Raw genomic sequence first — 26379 nt, 5'->3', positions numbered from 1 at the left:
GTGTGGACACTCACCTCTTGTCCTGTGGCCACATCCATTGCCGTGTACACCGTGCCGGAAGCACTGAAGAAAAGATAAAGAGAGGGAGGGAAATAAACAGGGTGTTCAGCGATGCAGTATTTGTCTGTGCAGCCTGACACACAACCTGGAAATACGCTAACAAAAGCAGCGAAGGTAAAACCTCCTCTGCAACGTCCACTCTCACGTCTGAAAGGCAGTGTGTGGCCGTGAAGAAGGAAGGCCTCACCCAATCGGGAACTCCTACTGTTTGGTCTCAAGCGACTTCTGACTCTGAGCTTTACCTGTACACATACGTAGTAAGAGTTCAGTGAAGCAGTAGACCAAGAGTTCAGGGACATTCATTTCCTACACCTGCTTGCCCTCCTCCTCTCTGCTACCTTGAGGACTCGCTTTCATTTCTTACACCGTCCACTGGGAGGGAGGGGATGGGAAAGCGAGACGGAGGAGCACGTCAGAATGAGGTGGGGAGATGGCGTATACATATTTTTTAAAATCTGGACTTTCAGAGTATCAATATTCTCTTTATTGACCTGGATGCAGCTTACAGTCATGTATTCACTTTTTTTTTTTTTTTTTTTTTTTTTTTTGGTTTTTCGAGACAGGGTTTCTCTGCAGCTTTTTTAGAGCCTGTCCTGGAACTAGCTCTTGTAGACCAGGCTGGCCTCGAACTCACAGAGATCCGCCTGCCTCTGCCTCCTGAGTGCTGGGATTAAAGGCGTGCGCCACCACCGCCCGGCTATGTATTCACTTTTTGAAAATTCCCTGGGCAGTATACTTATGTGTGCTACCTTCTTTTAAATTTTACGTTAAAACTACAGCTATGGCCTATTGGGCAGTGTCTGCCTGTAACCCTGTAACTCAGTAAGCCAAGGGAGGAAGACGGGCAAGACCCTAAAAAAGTGGTAGGGGACAGTTAGCTGCAAGAATCAATATTCAGCTTTTAAGATTCTACTCCACAGCTAATCTTTAAAAAGTATAACTGATTTTTAAAAACTACGTAAACTTGGTCAACCCACACTGAATAGCCTAAAATAGGCCCACAGCATCCTTCTCTTCCGCATTAAAGGATACTTTAAAATCACTTTTCAACCATAGCTGATCAGAAGGGTTTCATTTCCTACGGTTTAAATGAAATGCATTTTTTAGTTTTTTTTTTTCAAAAATAAAACGATACTGCACACACTTTTCCAAACATATGTACTTCTAGAAAATCTGAGATTATTTCCACCTCACCCTCAAAGTAAGACTCGCTCCAAAGGATGTACGAACATGTAGGTATTTATTAGACACACTCAAAGAAAGAGATGGGGTAAGTGGAAGAGATGGGTGGAAATAATGCTATATAACACTATCTACAGGGAACAATTAAAACCTTCATCTCATGCCTGAAATCGTGAATCCTGCCTATGTCTACACAATTTGTGTTCTATATACACCATTATACAGACTATATGTCACGTATATATGGTGCAATTTGTGGACATTTTTAAATTCTGGACTTTTAGAAGATGTTCCCAACGAATCCTGAAATTATGCGTCCCACTAAAGTCAGGTTAATTCAAGAGGAAAAAGACGGTTGGAAAATGCCTGCAGCTGGAAACTATGGTCCCCACAGCCTCACCACCATCCCCCCGGCAGCCGAGCCACAGGCATGTAAAGGGTAATTACACGATACCGGCTATCAACTGAGGTCTGGACACGCTCCCTGGCAGCTATTCCTTTACTGCCTAGTCATCTTTGCCTAGAGAGCTCTAGTTTCAGAATGTGTGTCTATCTTCCTGGCCCTAGCCCTCTGCATTCCTGCCAATTTACACCATTCTTTTTAAAAAAAAAAAAAAAATTCTTAGGGGCTAGAGAGATGGCTCAGAGGTTAAGGACACTTACTGCTCTTCCAGTGGTCCTGAGTTCAATTCCCACCAACCACATGGTGGCTCACAACCATCTACAATAAGATATGGTACCCTCTTCTGACATGGAGGCAGAACACTGTATTGTATATGTAATAAATAAAATCTCTTAAAAAATTTCTTAAATATTTACCTGTGTAAGTATTTTGCCTACAGTTACATTTGTGCACTGCGTATGTGCCTGGTCCCTGGGAAGGCAGAAGTGTGAATGGGACTCTGCAACTGTATTACGGATGGTTCTAAGGACCGTGTAGGTGACAGGACACAAAACCTACTCTCAACCGCTGAGTTATCTCTCCAGCTACCATACAGACACCATCCTTAAAGGGCAAACAGTCGCATCTCAGAGACTAAACATTTGGGATTTTATCTTCCGTGTGTACATTTAGAAAGCTACATGAGCAGACCAGGTAGGGCATGATTTCTATCACAGATACAAGACCAGACAGCTTAACAGTCTCCAGGTTTGAAAAAGGGAAGTAAACCTAAATTATAACAGTACCAAACCAACACATCCAACTGGTGGGCACTTTTAAATTATGGAATACAACGTTAACAAAAGCGCTTAATAAATATTTCATTCTTGCCTAGCCCTAGCAGACCTGTGAGATAAAGCAGAGAACACTTCATAGATGTTGTACAGCTTTTTATGATTTTTATTGAGCTCTGCATTTTTCTCTGCTCCCCTCCCCCCCTTCAGCCCTCCCCCAAGAGCCCCATGCTCCCAGTTTACTCAGGAGATCTTGTCTTTTTCTGTTTCCCATGTAGATTAGATCTATGTAGGTCTCTCTTAGGGTCCTCATTGCTGTCTAAGTTCTCTGGGATTGTGCTTTGTAGGTTGGTTTTCTTTGCTTTATGTTTAAAACCTGCCTATGAGTGAGAACATGTGATAATTATCTTTCTGTGTCTGGGTTGTACATCTATTTTTTAAAAGGCATGTTTTAGAGGAGAAACGTCCTTAATCCACAATCCTCCAAATTTACAGATAAAGAAGCTCAAACCCAGAGGAATCCAACTAGCTGCAATTTGCCCACGAATCCTTTTTGCTACGTTCTTAAATAACTCAATTTAACTACCTAAAAACAAAAATGCTATCTTCACTTTTGAGGCAAACAAAATAATTTCTTCTCAATATGCAAGCTATATTCTACCAGTTTGGACTCAAAAAACCATTGCATCTAGTGGAAAAGACACTTGGATCAGGAAAAATGACATCTGCTCAGACAAAAGTTGATTTGAGGATCAAATTAAAACTCAATGTAAGTAACAGATATAGATTATAAAATGCTATGCAAAATATCACCCATCCCCATATTTTGCAACTCATTAACACATTTTCAGAAATTTGTTAGCCTAAGAAAATTAAGACAAAAAATTTCAATTATTAACAATGCATTGTTCTACTGAGAGCCTAGTATGAGCCAAACTTAATTTTTTTCATTTTCTTTTAAATTTGATAGGGTTTTTGGGGGGCATAGTCATAGAATCTCATTATCTTCATTCTACATTTCATATAGAGGTATATTTACCTAAATTTTTCTGCATTAAGTTTTAAGTGTACAATCAGATTTTTATATATGTATATGACCTATGTTCACCACTAAGCTTCTTGCTTTTTTTTTTTTTTTTTTTTTTTTTTTTTTTTGCCATGGGTGATGGGTCCCCTGGAACTGGAGTTACAGACAGTTGTGAGCTGCCATGTGGGTGCTGGGAATTGAACCCGAGTCCTCTGGAAGAACAGTCAGTGCTCTTAACCACTGAGCCATCCCTCCAGTCCCAACACTGCCTCGTTCTTTGTCCCACTTGACTTCCTTCCAGTCAAAGAGAGACTTCTGTACTATAATTCTTCCGCCTTTCTATCTCTGGCTGACTTGAGATCCTTGAGGACAGAGACTGCCAGATTCATAGCCAATTCACGCTCCTCAACACACAACAAAAACTCAGCTAAGATGTGCTGAGTTCATTACTGATAGGACAGAGTTCGGGTTGTAGAGATGAACCTGGAGAGTAAAATCATGGATTCTGTCATGCACCTAGGAAAAATAAGTCCCATCCCATTACTAGAAAGTCTACATATCTGAATCTTAAATTTCATATTAGTGATGACAGGTCTCAGTACTAAGGCAAACAGAGCTAATATGGAAAATCATTTATAGTTTGGGAAGCTGGTTTCATTTATGCTGAAGGTTTTTCTAAAAAAGGTCTCATCTACTCTTGCTGCAGCGTTACTTCAGCGTGGCCAGATCATAACACATCTCTCATAAAAAGCACAATTTTGCCAAATTTGGAAGTCATTCTAATGTAACAGGTGAAAAACTAAAAAAGAACAAGGTTGATGAGAACCAAAAATCAAGTAAATTCATAAAAGCCAGTGCATACGATCGTAAGTCATTTCTCCAAGGAAACAGAACGCCACTACTAACCCTTGTCCAATCTTCTCAAACCGTGTGTACTTCTTCTTAGGATCACCCACACTCACTATGCTCCCTTTGAAAGAAACAGAAACCATGAATCATTTTGTTCCAGATCAAGATACACAAGAAATCCCACGATCCTCTTAAATCCCTAAGTTGACAAGTTTTACAGAACTGTGCCAAGTTCCCCAAAAGCACCCTAACCAGGCCATTAACTTCCCCCCAGTAAATCTAAACCAAAATTTTTTTAGCCCCCGTTCCCCCCCCACTTGTTTTGAGACAGGGTTTCTCTGTGTAACTGCCCTGGCTGTCCTGGAACTCTCTTTGTAGACCAGGCTGGTCTTGAACTCACAGAGATCCACTTGCCTGTGCCTGAGTGCTGGGATAAAAGGCATGTGCCGCCACTACCTGGCTACAGCCAAAAGTCTTATATCTTTGATTGTGTTTATTCATAGTATTTTATTCCATTTCTAAACCTCTAAGAGCCACTCATTCACTTTCAATTAATTCATTAAACATTTACTCATTTGTTAGGTTTACCAGACTCTATGCTGAGTGCTGGAAAGAAAGAGGAAGACGAGGTACACTTCAGACAGGCGCTGCTCTCCAGAGCATCGCTGTAATGAATGGACAGAGAAAGAGGGAGAGAAACAGGCTAGAAAGGTTTCAGAAAGGTGCTACCTGGGCTGACTTTATTATGAGTGCAACTCAGCGAGGTTAAGAAGGCCAAGAGCGTTCTCTAGCAGGGGACAGTTTAAATCAAAGGCACAGACGCCCGAGAGAGCCCAGGGGTCTCACACCAGTATTCTGGAGGCAGAGATTGCAGCCCACAGAGGGAAGATGTTTCCTCAAAGCCATATAGTAAACTGGAGCCAGAGCTAAGATTCAGAGTTTGGTTTCCAGGCTCTCAATACAATTAGCTTTTCCACTGATACCTCAATCACTAGGATCTAGTACTTCTCACACACATTGTATGTACTTCAATTTAAAATAAATCAGTTAGCCGGGCGGTGGTGGCACACGCCTTTAATCCCAGCACTCGGGAGGCAGAGGCAGGCGGATCTCTGAGTTCGAGACCAGCCTGGTCTGCAAGAGCTAGTTCCAGGACAGGCTCTAGAAACTACAGGGAAACCCTGTCTCGAAAAAAAAAAAAAAAAACAACCAAAAATAAACAAACAAACAAACAAATAAATAGATCAGTTAAAAGTGTCACTATTTAAAAGGTGTGAGGGGGTAAGGAGGCTCAAAGACAGCAGGAAATTGTCCAGGCCAGTCTGCTTTCTATAACACATTGTATTTACTGTAAGGGGACCTTCTGGTTTAGGGGACAAGAGTACATATAATTAAAGCCAGCGAGTGGCTTTTACCTCATCACAGGAAGACCCTAGCAAGGGCAACCTTTTTTTGTTTTGTTTTGGTTTCATTTTTGTTTGGTTTGGTTTGGTTTTTGGAGACAATCATTTTTCTTTGTAACAGCCGTAGCTGTCCTGGAATTAGCTCTGTAGATCAGGCTAGCCTCAAACTCACAGAGATCTGCGTGCACCACCACCACCACCACCTGGTTCAAGGGCAACTCTTTTAAGACAGTGAACTAAACAAACAAACAAATAAAAAAAGTTAAACAGGAACTGTTAGAAGAAACAGGAAGTTGCTAAACTAAGGAACCAGAAACCTCAGCTTTAGAAAGCAATGTGAGCATAGAAGCTTGGTCAAACCAGTCATGTCAAATCCTTTTCCAACGATTCTTCCAAGAAAAACAAAACAAAACCCCTATACCTGACTTAAGAGTCAATACACATTCTATTTACAGAATCCCAGCTCGATCTGCCCTCAGCTGCCCCCTTTGCAGCTCTGTGATCCAGGGCCCGGTATTTAGAATCTTTGGGTCTTAAAATCCTTGACTTCAGAAATGAAGGTTATCATGGGTACCTTCACAGAGTTACTATAAAAAAACTTAAAAATTCAAGAAAGTATCTTTCTTGCTTGTCATCTGTTACACAGTACAGGTTCATAAACATTGTTTTCTCTTTCCTTCTTTCTCTACATCCACGGTGGCAGAGCAGTCTTCTCCTTAGCAAGCCGTTGACAAGAACAGTCTTTCCCACCAGGCAGAATCAATACCGCAATATTCTAGATGACCCACTAATAACAGCTACTTATCATGTCTATAACCCACATTCTCTCCTATTACGTCCCTGTGTATCCTAAGGCAGTGCACACCCAGAGCTGGTGATATACAGAAGGGGTCAAAGTTCAGATGGTGAGCAGTACGCTCCAGAGCTCTGGCACTACACAGGGCCAGCCAGGGACATGGCGGAAACCTAGGATCCAGATCTTCACAGTAGCGGTCCACATCAACGACTGACCAGCCACAGACCAAAGGAAGGATCAAAAAAGCTGTAATGTACTTACGTAATTTCTCCAAGATCTCCTCGTCAGACATTTTAGGCTTCTTCTTCTGCTTCTCAGTATTCCGGGTCAAAGCGTCTGGCGGAGCAGTGTTATTCTCAGTAGGTGAAATGGGGGACGTAGCCACATCCCGAGTTGGAGTAACAGGAAGTGGCTCGATCACGGATCGTGTATATACCTGCACAATCACCGGGAGATTTTTGGCAAAGCCAGCGTTTTGTTAGCGTAGTAGAACCTCTTTCTGGATGTTCCAGTTAGAATATCTCCAGGAACCTCCCACTTCCCAGCTCAGTCTTTCTCTTATATGTCAAAACCTGTATTATTCCTCCTGTGAGACCCAGCCTATCGCCCTGGGTAAAATGGCCTTTATCACTTTCATAGTACAAGAATGGTTAGTGATGGCCTTAGCACCAAAATCACCCCCAGAGAGCTAGACAACTCCCAGTAAAATCTGAAGGATCAGATCTTTCAACCAGACTGGCTTTCTGACTACTCCAGCAAAATGATTTCTCAATTTTTATTCTTGTACCTGTAGAGCAATTATACCCCAGGTACTTTAACCTTCTTTGCTTCTCTATCTATGGTTCTTTAAGGAAAGATATCCTGTCTGTTCCCTCTATAACACTACCCTTAACTGGCTTCCAGTGTGGGTCTCTACGCACAAAGATGTGGTATGTGTGCTGCTGTGGAGCGTGACCTGGACCTGGGTTTAATTATCCTCTTTCAAACCCTGGCTTCTGCTGACTAAGTGTGGGTAGATCAATTCACCTCTCTATATCTCACCTGCTTCTTCTATAAATTAGGAACTAGTAATAAGGAAAGCAATTTTATCAATCTATTCTTTTATTCAATATTTACTGCTTTCTTTATGATCCCCATGTCAAAAACTATATCAGGTATTAAAAAGATAACACATAGATTTTATATATATATTATATAAATATATATATATATATATATATATATATATATAGAGAGAGAGAGAGAGAGAGAGAATTAAAGGTTTAGAGAGAAAAGTATTTCAAATAAATATGCCTACAAACCACAAACAGGAAACATCAATAGAAAATATTGACAGCTCACTGATTTAGAAGGCTATTTTCCTAAAGGTAAATTTGACCTACAGACAAGGAAATCCAACAGATTCTCTCTGTAGGGTCTCAGGCTAAGAGGTAGGTCATCTAATTGGATTTCCTCCACAGCTTCTTCCATTAGTCATTCAATCAGCACAGAGCTTAAGCCCTAATGGTTCTTTCATTATGGAGTTCTCCTCATAATAAAAAGCCGAGACAACATCAGTAGTGTTCAGAGAACCATCTGATGGGCAAGCACTGCTCAGTGATACTAAATCAAATAAAAGGCAAACACACGGAGTCTGCCAAGTGCGGGAGAGACGGAGGCCATTCTGAAGTGCAGGAACCTCAAAGGAAGTTAAAGGAGAAATCACTACCAGCATCCGGCATCAGAATGCACTCCTAATGCCCAGCATATTAATAGCACTAATGTATTTATAAACTCCCCTGGGTCTTTCAGCATCATCAAAGATGCTGGAGGGGCTGAACACTGCATATTTACCATAAAAGAAAAAAAAAATCTTCAGCAAGGTAATTTCCTGCTTCCTAAAAGGCTGGAATAATTTATGTAATAAAATGCATCAATTCTCCTTATCATCTCCATGTCACATCTGCAAAGGCCAAGGGGAGCAGCGGAGGTTAGACCAGTGTAAACATCAATTACCTAGGGGACTTTAGGAACAGCCGAAGTAGCAAATCCACTACTCCTCTTTAATCATGTAGGAAATACCTTCAAATCAATCCTCTAGTTGGGTATAGCAGCACATGCCTGTAACCTTCGTAAGGTACGTGGAGCACGCTGAATCAAGGTCAGCCTGAACTACACAGTGAGCAGCTGTCTCAAAACAGGAGAGGAGAAACAAACGTAGTTCAGCGACTGTACCAGCTCTGAGGTCTCTGGACCCCTATCCTGGACTCTGAGCTGTAGGACCACCATCCGCCTCTTATCTGAATGAACCATACATTCTTCCAGATGGCAAGACTCACAGATTTTGTGTGTTCTGGGCGAGGAGCGATCACTGGAGGTGGGGTAGCATCATCATCATCATCTTCATCTTCCGACACAGGGGGCACCGCGGGGGTCTCAGACACAGTCTTTACGTTCTATTCGAAAAGAAAATTATCTGGTCTGTATGACAAAGAACTTCAGAAACCAGGTCTGCTAGTTCTCTAGAAGGAACTCAATTCTGGCACCCCACGCACCCCCCTTACGAAAGCCTCATTGGCCTCGAGAGTCTCCATTTCTGTGTAGTCATCAATATCCACGCACTCTGGATGCTTCCTTTTCCTACCTAAAGCTGTGGAACTGTGGTCAGCTTACAAATCCCCTGCCTGCCTCCTACAATCAAATCCTTGAGAACTTCAATTTCTTCTTAGTTTACAAATTTCACTCTTTATAATGAGCAGAAAATAAACGGGGAGAAGAAAAACAGTTTTGAATTTCCTATACTTTATCACTGTAACCACCTGTGCTTCCTAATATAGTAACCAGGGGTCTAAGCAGCCACCCCCCCACTCTCCCTTCTTCCAAAGCCTCAGTAAGGTACAGAACATCATGATCTTTCGTTCCAAAATGGACAATGGGTTTCTCCCCAGGCTGGGTGCTCTCTCTATTACCGAGCTCTGCCTGTCCCAGAATGCACTGCACAAGGGCTACTAACTGGATTTGCTAATGATTTGTAGCAACTTGATTTTCCCATGCACACTGAAATAGGGCTGAACAAAAATACCAGATTCAAGGTAAGTAGATCTAAAACACAAGGTGTTGTTTTGCTGTTATTGTTAGTTTTAATATTAGGACCAGAAAGGCAATCGGGATTTTTCAGTTATACCGACATAAATAATTTCAGATATTGTCAGAGCCCCTAGAATACTGTGATGTATTCTGTTAAAAATCGGAAGCATGAAATTTATACGCAATTGTTCTTTAGTCTTTGTTGATTTATTACATTTTTAAATTTTAAGAATCCTTTTCTTATCCTTTGATTACTCCAACAACAATGTATTTATGGCAGGTCGGATTTAATGTGTGCATTACAGGGAAGTGGTTTTATGACAAGGTTTTCTTTAGGATATATAGGGATGTGTGTGTGTGTGTGTGTGTGTGTGTGTGTGTGTGTGTGTGTGTGTGTGTGTGTGGTGTGTGTGTGTGTGTGTGTGTATAAAAGTCTGTAAGGTAGAAGCTCTCCTCCAGAGTGTTATAAGTATGAGAAACCTATTCTTGGTATGTAGGAGTTTCAAAGTATTTTCTTCACAGGAAGGAATTCATCATGCTTGGCGCTGTAAACCTGGTCACGAGTCCCATGGTTCAGGAGGTCACAGGCCATAGTGAGGAACCTACTTCTGTTGTTCTGATTAATGGACATGGACCATGACTACAGGCCCTTCTCTCTGCAGTGGGCGACGGTTACTGCAGGCTCATAGCTGGTCAGAGTGCTGAGACTAAGTCACTGTGGAACAGGGACATCTACACCACCCAAGGCTCAAGGACCACCGCAGAGGAGGCAGAAATGCTGTCTTTAATATGACATGGCGTTTGCATTCATGAGCTCAACTGTGGCTGAAGATCTGTGCAAGACAAAACCAGCAAGATCCATCAAACGTCCCATCAAGCAGCACTGATTGGTCTTAGTGGGTTAAAGGGGGGGGGGTATGAAAACTGAGACATGGACCTGCTGGGAGGTATGGGGGGCTAGGAAGGAGGGATTGGGGGTGAGTATGGTCATGATACATAACAAATAAATAAACCTATTTAATAAAGTAGCAAGCATTCTCTCCATCTGTGGACTGTGCTCCTCTTCACACCCGTGGCAGCAAGCTTCTGACCAGGGTTCTGTGTTCTCTCTCAGGCTCCCTAGCCACAGCAGTTTTTCTTAAGTAAAATGTCTGCTCTCTTTAGAAAATACCTGTATTTAACCGAGACACAAAGGTTGGAGGGGAGGTAGCTTGTTTACTTTTTAAACCAACCCAGGACTCTTCCCCCTCCCCCACCCCACACTCTTCTCTCTCCCTAGAAGTTTCCTCTCCGACTCTGTAACAAGGTCTGTGTAACCAAGGCTGGCCTGAGCTTTTGCCGGTCCTGCCTCATCTCCTGTGTGGGAATGTCAGGCATGTGTCACGTACCTGAAGCTATGCCTGCTCCCATCTCCTCCTCAACAGCTTTACATCTTTTATTGACTTTTCACAACGGTTAAGTTATGACCTGTTTTTGGTTTTGAATACTGTTCCTTTTCATATACATCTTTGAGCTAGCAAGAGGTGAACACAGGAATTCAGTTTTTTCTTCGTTTTTAAGATAAATTCAGCTCATTTTCCCCCTGAACTTATTTTTAGAGAAATGTTTCTAAGCTTAGACTAAAATGCACACCCAACTATATACATCTTTTATTTAAAGGAGTCACTTAATTCTAGCACAATCTCAAATTCTCTCGCTTTACACACTGGACCCTGGACAAGCCCTGACAGGCTCTTGGTACGCCAGCCCTCGGACAAGAAAGCAAGGCCCATTCCTTACTTCCAGCTTTAGCTGGCATTATGTTCCACATCCTTTTTATATGTCCTGATTCATCACTAGCATGTGAAACTAGAACAGAGCCCTTTCCAGTCCTTAACTTCTCCACACCCAGAGAACCTAGCACACAATACATATTCTCCTGCGGTCAGACGGGGTCAGGCCATGCAGCCCACACTAGCTTGGAACTTATGACCCCTCCTGAATATGACTACAGATATGCACCACCACACCTGGATAGTATGAATTCTACAAATAAGAGTCAGCCATAAAAATACCACAGAATCTTAAGAGTCAGATCCTAGACACAGATAACAACGGTTCAAGCTGAAAGAGATCGACAGGATCATGTTTGTTAAATGAGCAAACCTCTAGGACCTCGTGTGTAAACTTCCCTCAAGTATCAGAAAAAACAAACCACAAATCAAATACGACCTGACTGTGCATTAGTCTTGCAACCCTCTCCTTTGGTTCCTGTTTCCCCAGGCTACCCATCAGATTCTTCTCAAGGTCTAGGCAGATACATTCACTTTTGTGTGGCCTGTGCTTTGCCACCAAGAAAATGATGAGGAAATATTTATGAAATGAGTAAATACATGAACGTCCAAGAGACTGGAAATTTTTTAGCTGACTCATACTATTAACTCAACAGTAGGGAACAACTCAATCTTTCTGTACCATATTTTCTTAATCCATAACATAGAGATAGCAATTGTGCTTGATTATTTCATAAATGAAGAGAAACAATGTGTATAAGCCAGTACAGAAATCAGTAATATGCCAGCATGATAAAATCACATCCTCAGTATGCGACTAATAAGGAAATATGGAACAGGGAGTTCTGGGGAAATGCTCCCAACTGCGGGGAAACGTCCTTGACCGTCTGAGCGGTTCTAATTGTAGACACTAACCAGGCAGGTGTCATCCTCTAAGCCATATGGCATGAGCCACGGGGCTCTTCTCCTACACCAACACCATGGCTGCTGCTTACTGCAGTCACCTTTAAAGACCTTCTGTGTCGTTCTCTGTTCCCTGACACAGGAAAGGAAAAAAAGCCTGGAGTACATGAGATTCAGGGGATTCTAGTTCTTTTCTTTCTTTTTTCTTTTTGTTTTTTTGTTTTGTTTTGTTTTGTTTTTTTTGGTTTTTCGAGACAGGGTTTCCCTGTAGTTTCTAGAGCCTGTCCTGGAGCTAGCTCTTGTAGACCAGGCTGGCCTCGAACTCAGAGATCCACCTGCCTCTGCCTCCCGAGTGCTGGGATTAAAGGTGTGCACCACCACCGCCCGGCTGGTTTTTGGTTTTTTAAGACAGAGTTTGTCTGTGTAGCCTTGGTTGCTCTGACACTCACTGTGAATCTAGGCCACCCTGGAACTGTTTCGTCTTCTGAAATAGGGTCTCATGTCACCTAGGCCAATCCAATTACTATGTAGTCAAGGACAACCCTGAATCTCTGGTCCTCCTGCCTCCACCTCCCAAGTGCTGGAATTACAGGTTTATTCCACAACTGGTTTCTAAAATGGTTCTTGTATGAGTCCTTAGGAAGGTTTGTTGTTCTGCCCAGGAAAGGAGGAGAACAGCACCTCCCTCCCAGGTACCTGTGAGGATTAATTACGCTAAGGATGAAGATATTTTAACACAGTGTCTGGCACAGAGCAGCCACTAAATAATAGATAACACACTCTTCTTATAAAGCATGACGATGCTTGACCCACAGGTCACAGCTCCACTATGCTGAGCCCCTTCCCTCAATAGTCCACTGATCAATAATTCATTGTTCGCAGACAGTGCAGTTGCAAACGCGTTTCCTGTCGTTTAAACACAACTCTTCCAGATGACGCCACGCAGCATGAATGGGAGCAAAGTGAGCCGCGGAGGAATCAAATGTGTACGGCAGTTAACCTTTCTCTGTCTCAGCTTTATCACCTAGAAAGCGAGGGTTACGGTCTGCTTCACTACACTGCTGTGAAAAATGAAAGAGATAATGAATAAGAAAGGACCCAAGACACTGCAAAGTACCAGGCTGGCTCACTGCTCTTTCTATAACTGCCAACGGGGTAAATGACTCTGCTGCCAGCCAGGCTTGCCAGTGGCTCAGTACTGTGCTCTATATTACTATCCTCCTCTTCAAAATCCTTTAAACTTTCATTACCTTTTACATAAAGCCAAACTCCTACTTGACTTGGCCTATTTTTCCATGCTTCCTCACCGCCAACTTCTCTTCCGGCACATTTTTATATTCCAGACATATCAAACGATGAGCACTTCCCAGAATACACATACCTTCTGAACCTCTTTCCCCCACGCATATAATTTTCTATCTGAAATACCTTCATCTCTCCAATTCTTGCTCTAAATAACGAGATGTGTTCATTGACACATCCAACTTCTCATTCAATAAATGTTTAGCAAAATGTCAGACCTTGCTGAGCGCCAAAGACAAATCAATTAATAAGACAGACATAGATCCTGACCTCATGATGTTTACAGCACACTGAACTGTAAATGTATGTGCCTTCCTATCCTCTGTAAGACTGTCTGACGGCTCCACACAGGGCCTGACAAAGAGCAGGGGTTTCTGTAAACGTCTAATAAATCAATATGGCATAAGTACCTTTCTTTTATTTTCTGCAGTTCTGGGGATGGAATCTACAGCTTCTCACATGACAAGCAAGGACTCTACCACTCACCTATGTACTCAGACAGCTTTTAACGTTTTGTTTGAGACAGAGTTTCCGTAAGCTCAGGCAGGCCTTGAACTCATTCAACAGCTCAAGCTGAACTCAAACTTTCAATTCTTCTGCTTTAGTCTGTCAATTAATTTGGATTAAAAGGCCTGGCCACCAAGTCTGGCTATAAACAGTTTTCTATAAAAGGTAACACCCATATGAAGAATAATATTCTCTTATAAGACTCACAGCTTACTATTTATATGACCAAGTGTTATTCTTTATATGACAAAGATATCAGCATCTCATTTTTATTCATAACTGCCATGAAAAATGCAACTTTTAAAATGAGGGACATAGAGGGACTTTTTAAGGTCATCTAGGTACATTTCCAAGTCAAGTCTTCAGTGATTCCTCCCACAATCCTTTACATAACTCTAGTAGAGCCTCAGAGGGGAGAACACTCCTCTTGACTAAACAGAATCTGTGCCCTCCAGATGAATAGGCAGAGATTCCTTCCTAAACACACCCAGGCAAGGGAAAATGTATCATTCTCATTTGACTGTGGAAAAATCTGAGCCACAGAAAGACAAACTGTGTTTCCCAGTGTTCAGACCTACAAATGAAACAGCCTAAAAGCTACATCTTCTGGCTTCAATATTAGAATTTCAACAACATCGTAAAGCTGGAAGAGAGATACTGTCACATAGAGACAACTCTGTTCACCATTCCAGTTCCTTCACTGTTGGAAGAGATTAAAGCACAGCACTGACCGAGGTAATTGTCTCCATGGCCAACCCGGCCTCTACCACACTCTCTGGAGCCTTACTTCCACACCCAGTTAGGCCAGAATGGAAAAAACATAAACTTACCAAAGTGTTTGAAGAATTATAATCTTCAGCTGACTTGTCTGTAGAAAGAAGAGAGACAAAAGATTTAGTAAACAAGCAGAGTTAACCCTTTTCTGAGGGCTAAGGAAATGGATCTGGCCGAGTACTTGCCAGCTCCAGAGGATGGTAATGGTGAGCAGAAGCCATGCTGAGCACATTAGCCCTATCAGCTCCATTAGCCTCCACCATGGCTCTGGGTATTAATACTATGTTCACTTTAGTAGACTGTATAACTGAGAGATGTTTAATAATTTGCCCAATTACACAGGTTAAACAGATGATTCAACCTGAATTCTGATCTAATTCTAAGTACCATGCTATAACAGTACCCACATTATGAGTTTTCGATTCTGATCTAATTCTAAGCACCATGCTATAACAGTACCCACATCATTATGAGTTTTCAGTGGTCAAGGAAATGTCCGACATTGAGATAAAGGCAAGGAATCCACGCTATGTTCCCGAGTCCCGTAAGAGATTTTAGCAAAAAAGAAAAAGAGATTGAAAAACTAGGAGTGTCTTCGATTTGCCTCTTTAAGTCCTAAGAATTTATTTGCCAGTTTATCACCAGTGGGATCAGGAAAACATTCTATCAAATCTGACATAACTATCATCAAGAACCCAGAAGAACATTCGAGGTCCCAGTCCTGTCAGATGAAAATGGCCCAGGAAGACTCTTTGGCTCCACAGCAAATAAAGAATCCATGAAGTGGGAAGTGAAGCAATCTATGATAATACATTCTTAAAGCAAACCTTGTTCGCTGGAGACAGCTCGGCATTAAAAGTATTTCTGCTCCTGCAGGTGGCCCAGGTTTGGTTCCCAGAACCCCAACTTTCACCCCAGGCACCACACATGAGTACAGTGCACAAACATAGCAAAACTCACGCAGACAAAATGAAACTTTAGCTATAAATAAAATAAAAGCAGTAACAAAAGCCCTAAATGGCTAAGCTCTGGAGAAATCAATCAAAGGCATAATTTAAACATAATTAATTTGCTTTGTTTTTCCAGAAAAAAAAAATAGTATCAGCTTAGTCTACTTTCTCCCTAACATTAACTGGTATGGAAAATCAAAAGTCACAGAAAACTTAACCAAAAAAATAATAGGGACTAGAGAGTTGTGTGGATTATCGAAAGCAGTGTTGAAAGGCCTAAATTAAAAACACACTTCCAAAGGCAATGTAGTGGCACATGCCTTTAATCCCAGCACTCAGGAGGTTGAGGCAGGGGATTCTCTCTGAGGTTGAGAACAGCCATGACTACATAATGAAACCCTGTTTCAAAAAAAGAAAAAAAGGAACTAAAATAAAAATAAGAAACATATCACTTGCATCATAATGAGCAAGTTATAATTTCTTTAAAGTTAATTAACTTCTTTGAGTGTGTAAAATGGGGATAACAAACCTTTGCCCTGACAACCCCTATACGCCACATAAGAGTCAGGAGATAAGCCACAGGAGAGCACATACAACTGTTATACAGAATAGCTTAACTAACAATATGGGAGAAGAGGAAACAGGAAAAAGGGATGGATCACATTAAAAATAATCTTTGTCAAATACAGAATTGTGCCTAGAGTTGACCCTTGTCTTTAGCAGTCAGAAAATCTTAAATCCTACAAGTGCACAGACATGTCTATGTTAATACACAAAAGTATGTACATGTATCTGTAGAAATACAATAACTATAATTTAAGTATGCGTTCATAGATGACTGTAATTACTTGAATGTATATAGCTATACACATATCCACTCATAAGTACTTAAAGGGACTATAATTTCAACCATATACAAGTCCACAGGGGCAATGATCCATATACATACATACATGCATGTGACTTCCTTTTATCTACATACAGACATAGAAAACAGATCCCAATATGATATCTCTGTGATAAAGTCCTTAACCAGAAGTTCCAATTTCCTGACAACTAGGAAACTTGGCTACTTAGCAACCTCACCCAGTTCCTCCTAAGAATCATCTAATCCTTCAAAGGAAGACGACAGACCCAGTGGGCACAGAGGAGAGGAAGGAAAGGCTGCTGGGAAGACGCATGGCCTCTCCCGAGTGCTACCACGGCAGCCTGAGCGGAGCTGCATCCCATCACCCGACCATCTGCACCCTCTGATACGAGCCAGGTACTAGCTGGGAAAGTCGTCCTTCAAAGTCAGCTCGTTCATCCTGACTCTCACCTTCTCCAACAATTCTGCTCTGAAGGAGGCTGCAGAAACTAAGAGCACCAGGCTAACAGCAAGTACGAGACTAGGCCTGACACTAACTTAGGCACACTGCAGAGGCCTTCTCTGTGTTTCCTATCTGCAAACAGTGAGGAATTGGTGTATATATGCTTCTTTACCTAATGTTCCATTTTCCCCCTTGTTTTTGTTGTGTTGTGTTTTTCTGGTTTGTTTATTTGTTTCTGAGACAAAGTCTCACGTAGTCAATGTTAGCCTTGAACTTACTACATAGCAAAGAATGACATTTAATTCCTAATCCTCCTGTATTAGATCTACCTACAAGATTATACCACAATGCCTAGCTTTGCTTTAACACTCTTAAAGATGCTATAAAGAAAACAGCTTTGGGAGCTGGAGCGGTGACTCAGGGGTTAAGAGCACTGACTGCTCTTCCAGAGGTCCTGAGTTCAATTCCCAGCAACCACATGGTGGCTCACAACGACTGTAATAGGATCTGACTGTCTCTTCTTGTGTGCATGAAGGCAGATCACACAAATTCATGAATAAACAAATCTTTCCAACAGAGAGAAGACAAGTTTCCAGAAATACAAGCTTTTTATTATAAGTTAGTCTAGAAAAAGAAAAAACTACCTCTGCTATGGAAGGACATGCTCCAAATAAAATTACTACAGGCAGAGTAATTCAAAAGACATGGGGCCAGGAGTGAGAAGACCTGAATTCTAATCCCAATTCAACTACTAAAAACATTCTTAAAAAAAAAAAAAAAAAAAAAAAAAAAAAAAAAAAAAAGAAAGAAACAATCCCTTCCACAGAAAGTACATATAAAGAACATTTATAATTACTACTGACCTGATTTCCATTCAAATGATAAGATGTAGTCACTCACACAGGATCTGACGGCTCAGATCTGCAGTCCTGGCATTCTGAAGGCTGACGCTCAAAGATTACCGTGAGTTCTAAACCTAAACCAGCCTGAGCTAGCTCAAAAGGAGTCTTTTAAAGGAGACTTAAAGGATACTTGCTAATGTCATGAAGTAACGATATCAGAAATAATGGCAATGAGGAGGCCTTGAGTTCAAACACGAGAACTCACGTGGTGGGCAGAGAGCCTACCCCCATGCCCTCACCATGGCATGCATGCCCCACGCACACAAAATGCATCATGTAAAAGTAGGACAGGCAGCTTCAGAATAAAAACAAACAGGCTGTGGTGGTTTGGATTCGGTACGGCCCCTACAGACTTGAAAGCCTGGCCCACAGGGAGCAGCACTATTGGGAGGTGTGACCTTGCTCTGTGAGAGCAGGCTTTCGGGTCTCCTAGGCTCAAGCTAGGCCCAATGTGACGGTTTCCTTCTGCTATCTCTGAGGACCGAGATGCAGACTTTCAGCCCCTTCCCCAGCACCGTGTCTGCTTGCACCCCACCATGTCGCACTGTGAGTAAGGGACTAAAACTCTGAAACTTCAGCCAGCCTCAATAAAATGTTTCCTCCTTTATAAGAGCTGCTGTGGTCATGGTGTCTCCTTGCAGCAACAGAACAGTAACTAGACAGAAGCCTTCACCTCAGCCGTCACTTCCAAACCACACCTCCGTGAGAGTGCCGCAGAACTCTTGGCACTTCCTTTTCTCCTGCTCACCACAGGCTCCTGGGAGCTTCTCTCACTGGGATTACCACGGACACAATCTTCTCACCTGTAAAACTCATGTACTTCTGACTATTGGAAGTCTTCTTAGAGTTATAAAATTCCAACACATCGAGAACAGCCTGCGGGTTTTTCTTCTGCTCTGACTTTGTGATATTTGATGTTTGCAGCAAGCGGGCCCACTGTTCTGGCATGCCCTAAAAGGAAGACATGAAAGGGTTTCAGGAATACACGGATGCAGAGGACCCTGGAAGAATATCAGATCACACGTTGATGTCTGCTAGCAGATAAAAATGAGCCTGTTAGTTACCTCTTTCCCTGGCCCCTCAAAATTTACACAAGTTCCTTTCATGTATCTTTCTTAAGAGGTCTACTCCATCACCGGCTTCATCTCTTTCAGAGCAGGAACCAGGTCTGACTTACTCCGGCATTTAGTGCCCCACGTAGAGCTTGCTATCATGGGACCTCTTACGAGAGATTTGTTTGGGTTGGTGATGTAGCTCAGTGGTAAAGACTTTGTACAGTACATGCAGGGCCTTGTTTTCAAACCCAAATGCCACAAACTAACCAAGAAAATTAAAAGAGAAAGAAGCGAGCCTAACAGCACACAGCCCAAACTCTAAGACCAACACAAGGACTCACCGTAAACTCCCCTGTGACAGCATCAAAGCCAACATGAATTGTATGTTCAAAATCTGAAGGAAGGGAAATCTCTGGCCGCTCCTTCTCCTTCTTTTTATTTGCTACAAAAGAAAATAAGATAATAAAATAAAAAAAGAGGTATTATTCCGTTTCTAGGCTTATTTTAGCCTTTCAGCAGGTTCCCGTGAAGAGCGAGTTCTGTCCAGTACGCATATGTATTTACAGAGCGTAGACGGCTATAACAGGAGGGGTTAGAGCTAGAGTCCATGTCATTGTTACCTCTTCCTTGCCATAATAAATACATAGTTCTGGATCTTTGCTTTCTTACTCAGTGACAAGGAGAAGGACAAGACGATCTTAGGGACCCGTCTAGCGTCTCTAGTTCACAAGAGTTTATGTAACAAGGAAGATGAGTACTCTCAAAGCACTGTAGCTAGATTGTTTCCTGAGAGGACACCCATAGCTTTTAACAGGCATTTCATACGTATTATAACATGTGGTCGTCACAAGCCTGCGAGCCAACCTTCATTTGTGGACTAGGAGACTGTGGCACAGACCTGCCTAGTCACTGTGCAAGTGAAATCAAAGTCCAGGCCCTTAGATTCCTCTCCTCTACCCCTGCTGAAGGACTGCAAGTGGACTTGAGAAAACGCACTCAGATATAAGGAGAAATAACATCAAGAACTTACCATGTATATATGCTACACACAGCTTTCCTTTATTGGTATTATATTACAAGCTAAACACTACTACCTGCTTCTAGATGAGAACACAGAGTGGCCTGTCAACATAACTAGCAAGGGCTGGTATTTGAACCCAGGTCTGGTCCCAAAGATTGTTTTCTACAGTAACTTCATAAGAACCCTGTCTACACGCCAGTTGCTAAGGGTTAGACTATTTATATACTTGGCAAGTTCCCTTCTAGAGCAGCTGCTTTGAGGAGGAGAAGGCTAAGGGTTTACCATGATCCCCAGGCGAGCAGTCACCTATGACATAACTGCATCTGTCTTCTCAAAGCTAGAATGTATAGGACATGTGGCAAGGCTTTGGAAATGCTTTCTGTGCCACATGGCTTTCTGTTTCTAAATTCCTTCTAAGCTAATCCCTTAAAAGGTTTTAGAGAAATACAATTATATTGTTCTATTTAGGTTTGGACATGCTAGGTTTATACATCTTATTATGATTTATAAATGATTTCCATTGCATATTAATGAAGTAAATAATATAACATCACAGACATGGATGTTAAGTCCAGAAGAACTACGGTGGTAAAGAGCCAGAGGAAGGGCAGCTCAGGGAACAAGTAGTTTATAGAAAAGAGTGTCAGAGAAGGGAAACCATGTAACTCATAGGGAGGGCAAGGTTAACTGAGTTAGCTCTGCCTCTGCCACTCACTCTTCTCTCTACCTGCAGTCTCTGAATCCACCTCACAAGTTCCCACCTTTCCTTTTACAGAGGCTGGAGAGGTGGGGTTTGTGGCCTTGAGCTACTGAACCCCCAGGAGCAGAGATTTTCTTTATCCACTGTGTTGCTCCTCAACCCAAAATCATAATAGGCCTAGTAAGAGATTATTGAGTTGGTTGGCTCTTGGCAGATGGAAAGCAGGGGAAATCCTGAGCACACTACTGACTCTCCCAAGCCTTTGCTTATTCTGTCTGTTTCTGGAATGTCCTTCCCTGCCTCTGCCTAGCTAATATCTAATAAATATAGCTATAAATATTGGATCCCTCTCCTCTGGAATGAAAAACAAAATAAGGGTGATTCCTACCACCACTTGTAATGTCTAACACAGCAATGAGTATCAGACAGTACAACTTGGTGAGAAAAAAGAATGAAAAGAATAATAAGAAAAAAAAAAGGAAGAAACCCAGGACAATTTACGTTTCTTTTCTTTTACTATTGTGTGAAACAATTAAAATATATGGTTTTATAAACTAAAGAACCTTAAAACCACAAGTGATCACTAATATTAGCAACTACTGATGTAAGATTTCTCAATAAGCTGATTAAGATAGAGAATCCAAATATGACTGAGGACAGAAAGGAGAAAGACCTACCTTGATTTCATGAAAGTAGAGACCTTAGGTTTGAGAAGCTAACTGGGAAAAGCGCTTGTGTATTCAACTGTCCTCCTGTCTCTGGCTCCGTCCAGCCTGGGCTCAGCTTGGGGAAGGCAGTGGCTACAAAATTCCATGTTTTACCACAGACACTAAAGTTTTAGCGAGAGCTATTAGCCCTACTTTTAAATTATTTTTAAATAGCACCTCTCATTGGCTCTACTGAACTAATCTGAGCAAAGGCAGTAAAACATTCCAAACATAAGAGAGATCAACACTGCTGTCGTTCAGTGTTAAAATTAACTTCACTAACCTCTTCCCAGGCTCAGAGAATTTCACTTTGTTCATAAAAATGCAGTTAGAAAGAGATTTCAAACTAAATGCCAGAGACTTCTTAGAATAAACCAAAGGCTCCAAATCCTAACCACAGGAACCAGGCTTTGCCACATGGAATTCTGCAACTCAGCAGCACCTACTGCAAGCCTTCAATTACAGCTTCTCCTTCCAATCACTGATGCATGCCATCCTGGAGGTCAGCATTAGGTAATGCCACAGACCCCGCCCACTGCCAGCTCTAATCGAAACCACCACCGTGATGGACCCTTTCGTTCTCGTCTCCCTTAGAGACACAACGCTACGTCTCTAGAAATTCTGCCTCTGCAGTCTGGGTAGGAGCTGATACATGTATTTCTCAGAAGCAGCATGCATGAGTCCAATACGCAGTGCTGAGAGCCACTAACACCAGCATGAGGCCATAGATGCTCCAGGAAGACTGAGTTCTACTCATTCCCCTCCCTTTCTACCAATGGGACCTTTGTCATTGCTCACTGCTCTCTAAGCTGCTGCTTTCTAACTGGAAAGAGGTTGTGGGCATTCGATATGGGCATCAACCAAAAGAAAGAATGAGATCTCATAAAAATAACCTCATATCTGCATGATTTTATAGTTTAGAAAACGCTTTTATATTCATGACATAGTTGTACACAAGCGCTCACTGCTGATACAAGATGAGTATGAATCGCGTGACTCCCACTTTGCAGATGATTCTAAAATTATGGTATTTAAAAATAATAAATGACAGAGTTAGTATGGGGGAAGACTTTGATACAGGTTAATGGGAGTTCATTTTCAGTTCTCTAAGCAGCGTGTATCAATCTTCAAATACATATGAAGGCAGAGCCTGGCACAGACTAGCACTACCGTGTACCCTGCAGTTGAGAATAGATGGCTCGCTGAAGTAAGATTCCAAACGAAACGAAGAAACTCAGCCATTTTTCCATCTTGATGCACATTAACAATAGCCAACAAGGGTCTTAAAGCAGGAGTAAAACCACTGTGCTAAGGGAATCTAAAGAAAACCCAAAGCTAGAAAAATACAGGCTTTTGGGTCATCTTGCAAGAACTTCTTGTACCGGCTTTCAACCTACAAAGATGCGAACTACAAAGACTTACTTTCAAGACCCAATTTGGCCTAGGGGTACTCAATCAGATTTGCAGAAGAGCCTCCAGGTCTACAGCTCGCTCTCTCACCAATAAAAATAGCTCACAATGGCCTGGTTTCTCTCTACCTACATAGACAAGCCTGATCTACTGGCATCTTGCAATATGTCATCTACATCAATAGAGTTGCAGAGCTAAGAGACACTGGCTCTGGCCCTCTCATTTTTCAGATGGACACACGGACATCTACGGAGAAGTGGCTGACACACACACCTGACATCCAGCTGTGGAAGAAGCGAGATTATAGCCCAGGTGTCTGGATTCCTGACACAAAACTGCTCCCTTCGGCTGCGATGACGCACGAGGGTGCCGCTTCTACCCTTGTGTCTTAGATGGGAATCTTAGTTAAAAACTAATAAAGGGGGCTGGGTGACGGTTCAGGCGGTAAGCGTGTTGGCTGTGTAAGAATGAGGATTTGAGTTAAAATCCCCAGCACCCATGTCAAAAACAAGGTTTGCCCATGTGCGTCTGTAACCCCATCATTGTGGGGGGGTTGGGGCAACGGAAACAGGATGGTCACTGGGGCTTGCTGACTGCCTGCCTGGCTCCAAGTTCAGTGAGAGACCCTTTCTCCAAGGGACTAAGGTCAACTGTGACAGATGAGGATGTCCTCCTCTGATGGGACAGGTGCACGAGCACACTCTCTACATGTGCACATACACCACACACGGACGCACATGCACGCGCCAGCTCTGTTGATACGTAATTTACATACTAGTATAATTCACCTATAAAGCATAAAATCAGTGGCTTTTAGTCTTTTCAGAGCTGGACAATCACCACGACATCTCAGGCATTTTCATCATTCCAAAGAGAAATTCCGTATCTCTTAGCCATCACTCCCTTAATCCCATCTGTTTACCCATCCTGCATCCTTACGTAACCACGGATTTACATTTCTGGACAGTGGAACCACACACTATGTGACCACTGTGACTGGGTCTTTTCCTTAACGGTACTTTCAGGCACTCAGAAATGCAGTGTGGCTCAGGACCTTTTCTTCATTATATGGAGCGTTTATTTTACTTTTAATATTACGTTGCTCCCACATTTAGGTATTATGAAAAATGAGGGTAAAGCATTATTTCTCTTTGGTGAAACTGCTGGGTAGTAACTTATCTTTATATTTGAGCTTCTAAAGAACTGCCAGAATCCTTTCCCTGAGGCGACTACCTTTACGTTCCTACCAGCAATTATGAGGGTCAAATACCTCCGTATTCTCACCAACATCTGATATTATCCACCCATCCTACAGCCATCCTAGCGCGTGGAGTAGCATTTCATGTGGTTTGAACTCGTTTTTCCCCCTGGAAATTAATGAGTACTGAACATTAATTCATATGTTAAATTGTGATTTGTCCATCTTCTTTGTAGAGATATCTATTCAGATCCTCTTCCCAGTTTTAAGCTTAGTTATCTGATATTTAGTTAAGTTGTAGTAATTCTTTTTTTTTTTTTTTTTTTTTTGATGCAAGTTCCTTTTAAGATATGCAATTTCAGAAAGTCGTCTGTTGTCTGATTTCCTTGATGGCGGAGAATCAGGCACATCTCAATCTGAAGCTTATACTATTCACAGATGAAACCACACAAGAAGGTCAACGGTCACCGAAGACAGCATTTTAGTGCCTAGCAAAAGCCACGTGGACACTCAAACCTGTATGTTCCCACTACTTTGTCTGTAACAACGACAGTGAATTTTTCAGATCCACGGTTAAGATTCTGATTATTCTACTTTCAAATTCTATTAATAAGAAGGTAATGGAAGGTGGGCAGGGTGCTTATGTCAGTGATCTCACCACTTGGGGGGCCAAGGCAGGAGGACAGCAAGCATTTACAGCCCACAGAGTGAGATCCAGACACACACACACACACACACACACACACACAGAGGAAATGAGGTCACCTAGTAAGTTTTACTCATGGTGAACTCACAGTGAGTCCTTCCTATCTCTGCTTTCTTTGCTCAGCCATTCCTTCCTGATATTAAATCCCCAATCTGAGTGTGGAACCAGAGATCTAGACAGAAAATAAAAATATGGAGATCAAAATATGCAAAGAAGGCATTCCAAGTGAAAGCAATCTGGGCAAAAGAAAATTCCAAACCAAGACATTTAAAAAGTGCTTAGGTGTTTTATAATTTCATAAACATTTTAAAAAGTAAAAAAAGAGATACATACAATATAAATACATACAATAAAAAAAGAGATACATACAATACACATATTGTCTTCAATATGTCTGATAGCTAACAGGAACAAAATTATTCTTAGAATTTTGTTCAAATATAATTCTGAACAATGAGTCTAATTTTCATTTGGTTTTAGCCACTTTAGAAATGCAAGACATGGAGAATGGTTAACAAGAAAATAAAAGGTACGAAGGAGAATTAAGTCGGGGAAGGCCAGACCTTTCATTTAGACTATTAGGAGGGGAAAGATGATCTGCTTTGGTTTGTATTCCTTCTTAAAGCACAAAAATTATGAAAACAAATTAAATACTGTACTTTTGTCTCCAGGTAAGATGGATCTGTAAAATCGGTCCTTCTTTTTCTTCTCCTCCGGGTTCGGGGGCAGAGGTTTGGAGCCGTGGTTCAGGGTCCCAGGGTCTTTGCTGCCTGCTCCGATCATGGTGCTGGTGTTTCTCATGGGAGGGGCTGGGGGTTTGTCCTGGATGTCTAGGCCGTTATTTGACATTGTCACCACCAGCAGCAGCAGCTACTAGAATCAAAAGGAATAACATAGTCACTCTTACTATTTTTTGGCACAAGGAAATACATATTTAAAATGTTCTAAAATTCAAATTATGCACCCCTTCTGCTGCCAGCCATGCATATTACCAGCCTGTGTAGTCGGTAACCCAGATGCACATCCCCACTGTGTGCCAAACTCTGATAGAAGTGAAACTGAGATTTTACTTTTCTCTGCTTCTCACCTCAGAGCCTACAGAAGAAAGGCAGACCCTGCACTGCAGTTGGAAAGCAGATGCAGGCCAGGCAAGAACTCAGTGGGAAACCCAGGAACACCAGATGCAGTGAAATCCCACGGCTACTTTGGGTCCATTCCTTCATCACACAAATATTAACTAAAACAGCGGTTCTCAGCCTTCCTAATGCTGCGACCCTTTAACACAGTTCCTCATATTGTGGTGACCCCCCAATCATAATAAAATTATTTTGTTGCTACTTCATAACTGTAATTTTGCTACCACTGTGGCTTATAAACATCTGCTATGCAACCCACAGGTTGAGAACCCCTGAGCTAACACCCAGCAGCATCCCACTGACTGAGTTTGCTGACAGCATCTAATTCTATGACTTTAGACAAGTGACTCTTTCCATGTTCAGATGAGACAGTTGCCAACTGTCTGTGAAACTTCTGTTCTTGGAGCTAGCTCTACCAAGCCAAACCAGCTCCTTTACTTACATCTTACCGATCTCTCTTTCGGGTC

At 42.0% G+C, this 26379-nt stretch overlaps 1 protein-coding gene across 1 annotated transcript in view; it reads right to left on the bottom strand.

Annotated features, from left to right (window-relative positions):
- Positions 1-26379, bottom strand: part of Pak1 (p21 (RAC1) activated kinase 1) — a 103889-nt gene that overhangs the window by 17257 nt on the left and 60253 nt on the right. Inside the window, exons 3-10 of the mRNA XM_038313683.1 lie at positions 25436-25649; positions 19376-19476; positions 18783-18930; positions 14874-14911; positions 8812-8928; positions 6755-6929; positions 4352-4415; positions 15-63 (exon numbers count right to left, since the gene is read on the bottom strand). Of these exons, the coding sequence (XP_038169611.1) occupies positions 15-63; positions 4352-4415; positions 6755-6929; positions 8812-8928; positions 14874-14911; positions 18783-18930; positions 19376-19476; positions 25436-25625 (882 nt within the window). The 5' untranslated portion in view covers positions 25626-25649. The remainder of the gene's footprint in view (positions 1-14; positions 64-4351; positions 4416-6754; positions 6930-8811; positions 8929-14873; positions 14912-18782; positions 18931-19375; positions 19477-25435; positions 25650-26379) is intronic.

This window comes from Arvicola amphibius, chromosome 12 (genome assembly GCF_903992535.2).
Source record: "Arvicola amphibius chromosome 12, mArvAmp1.2, whole genome shotgun sequence".
NCBI lineage: Eukaryota > Metazoa > Chordata > Mammalia > Rodentia > Cricetidae > Arvicola > Arvicola amphibius.
This window is presented reverse-complemented; position numbering and strand designations above follow the sequence as displayed.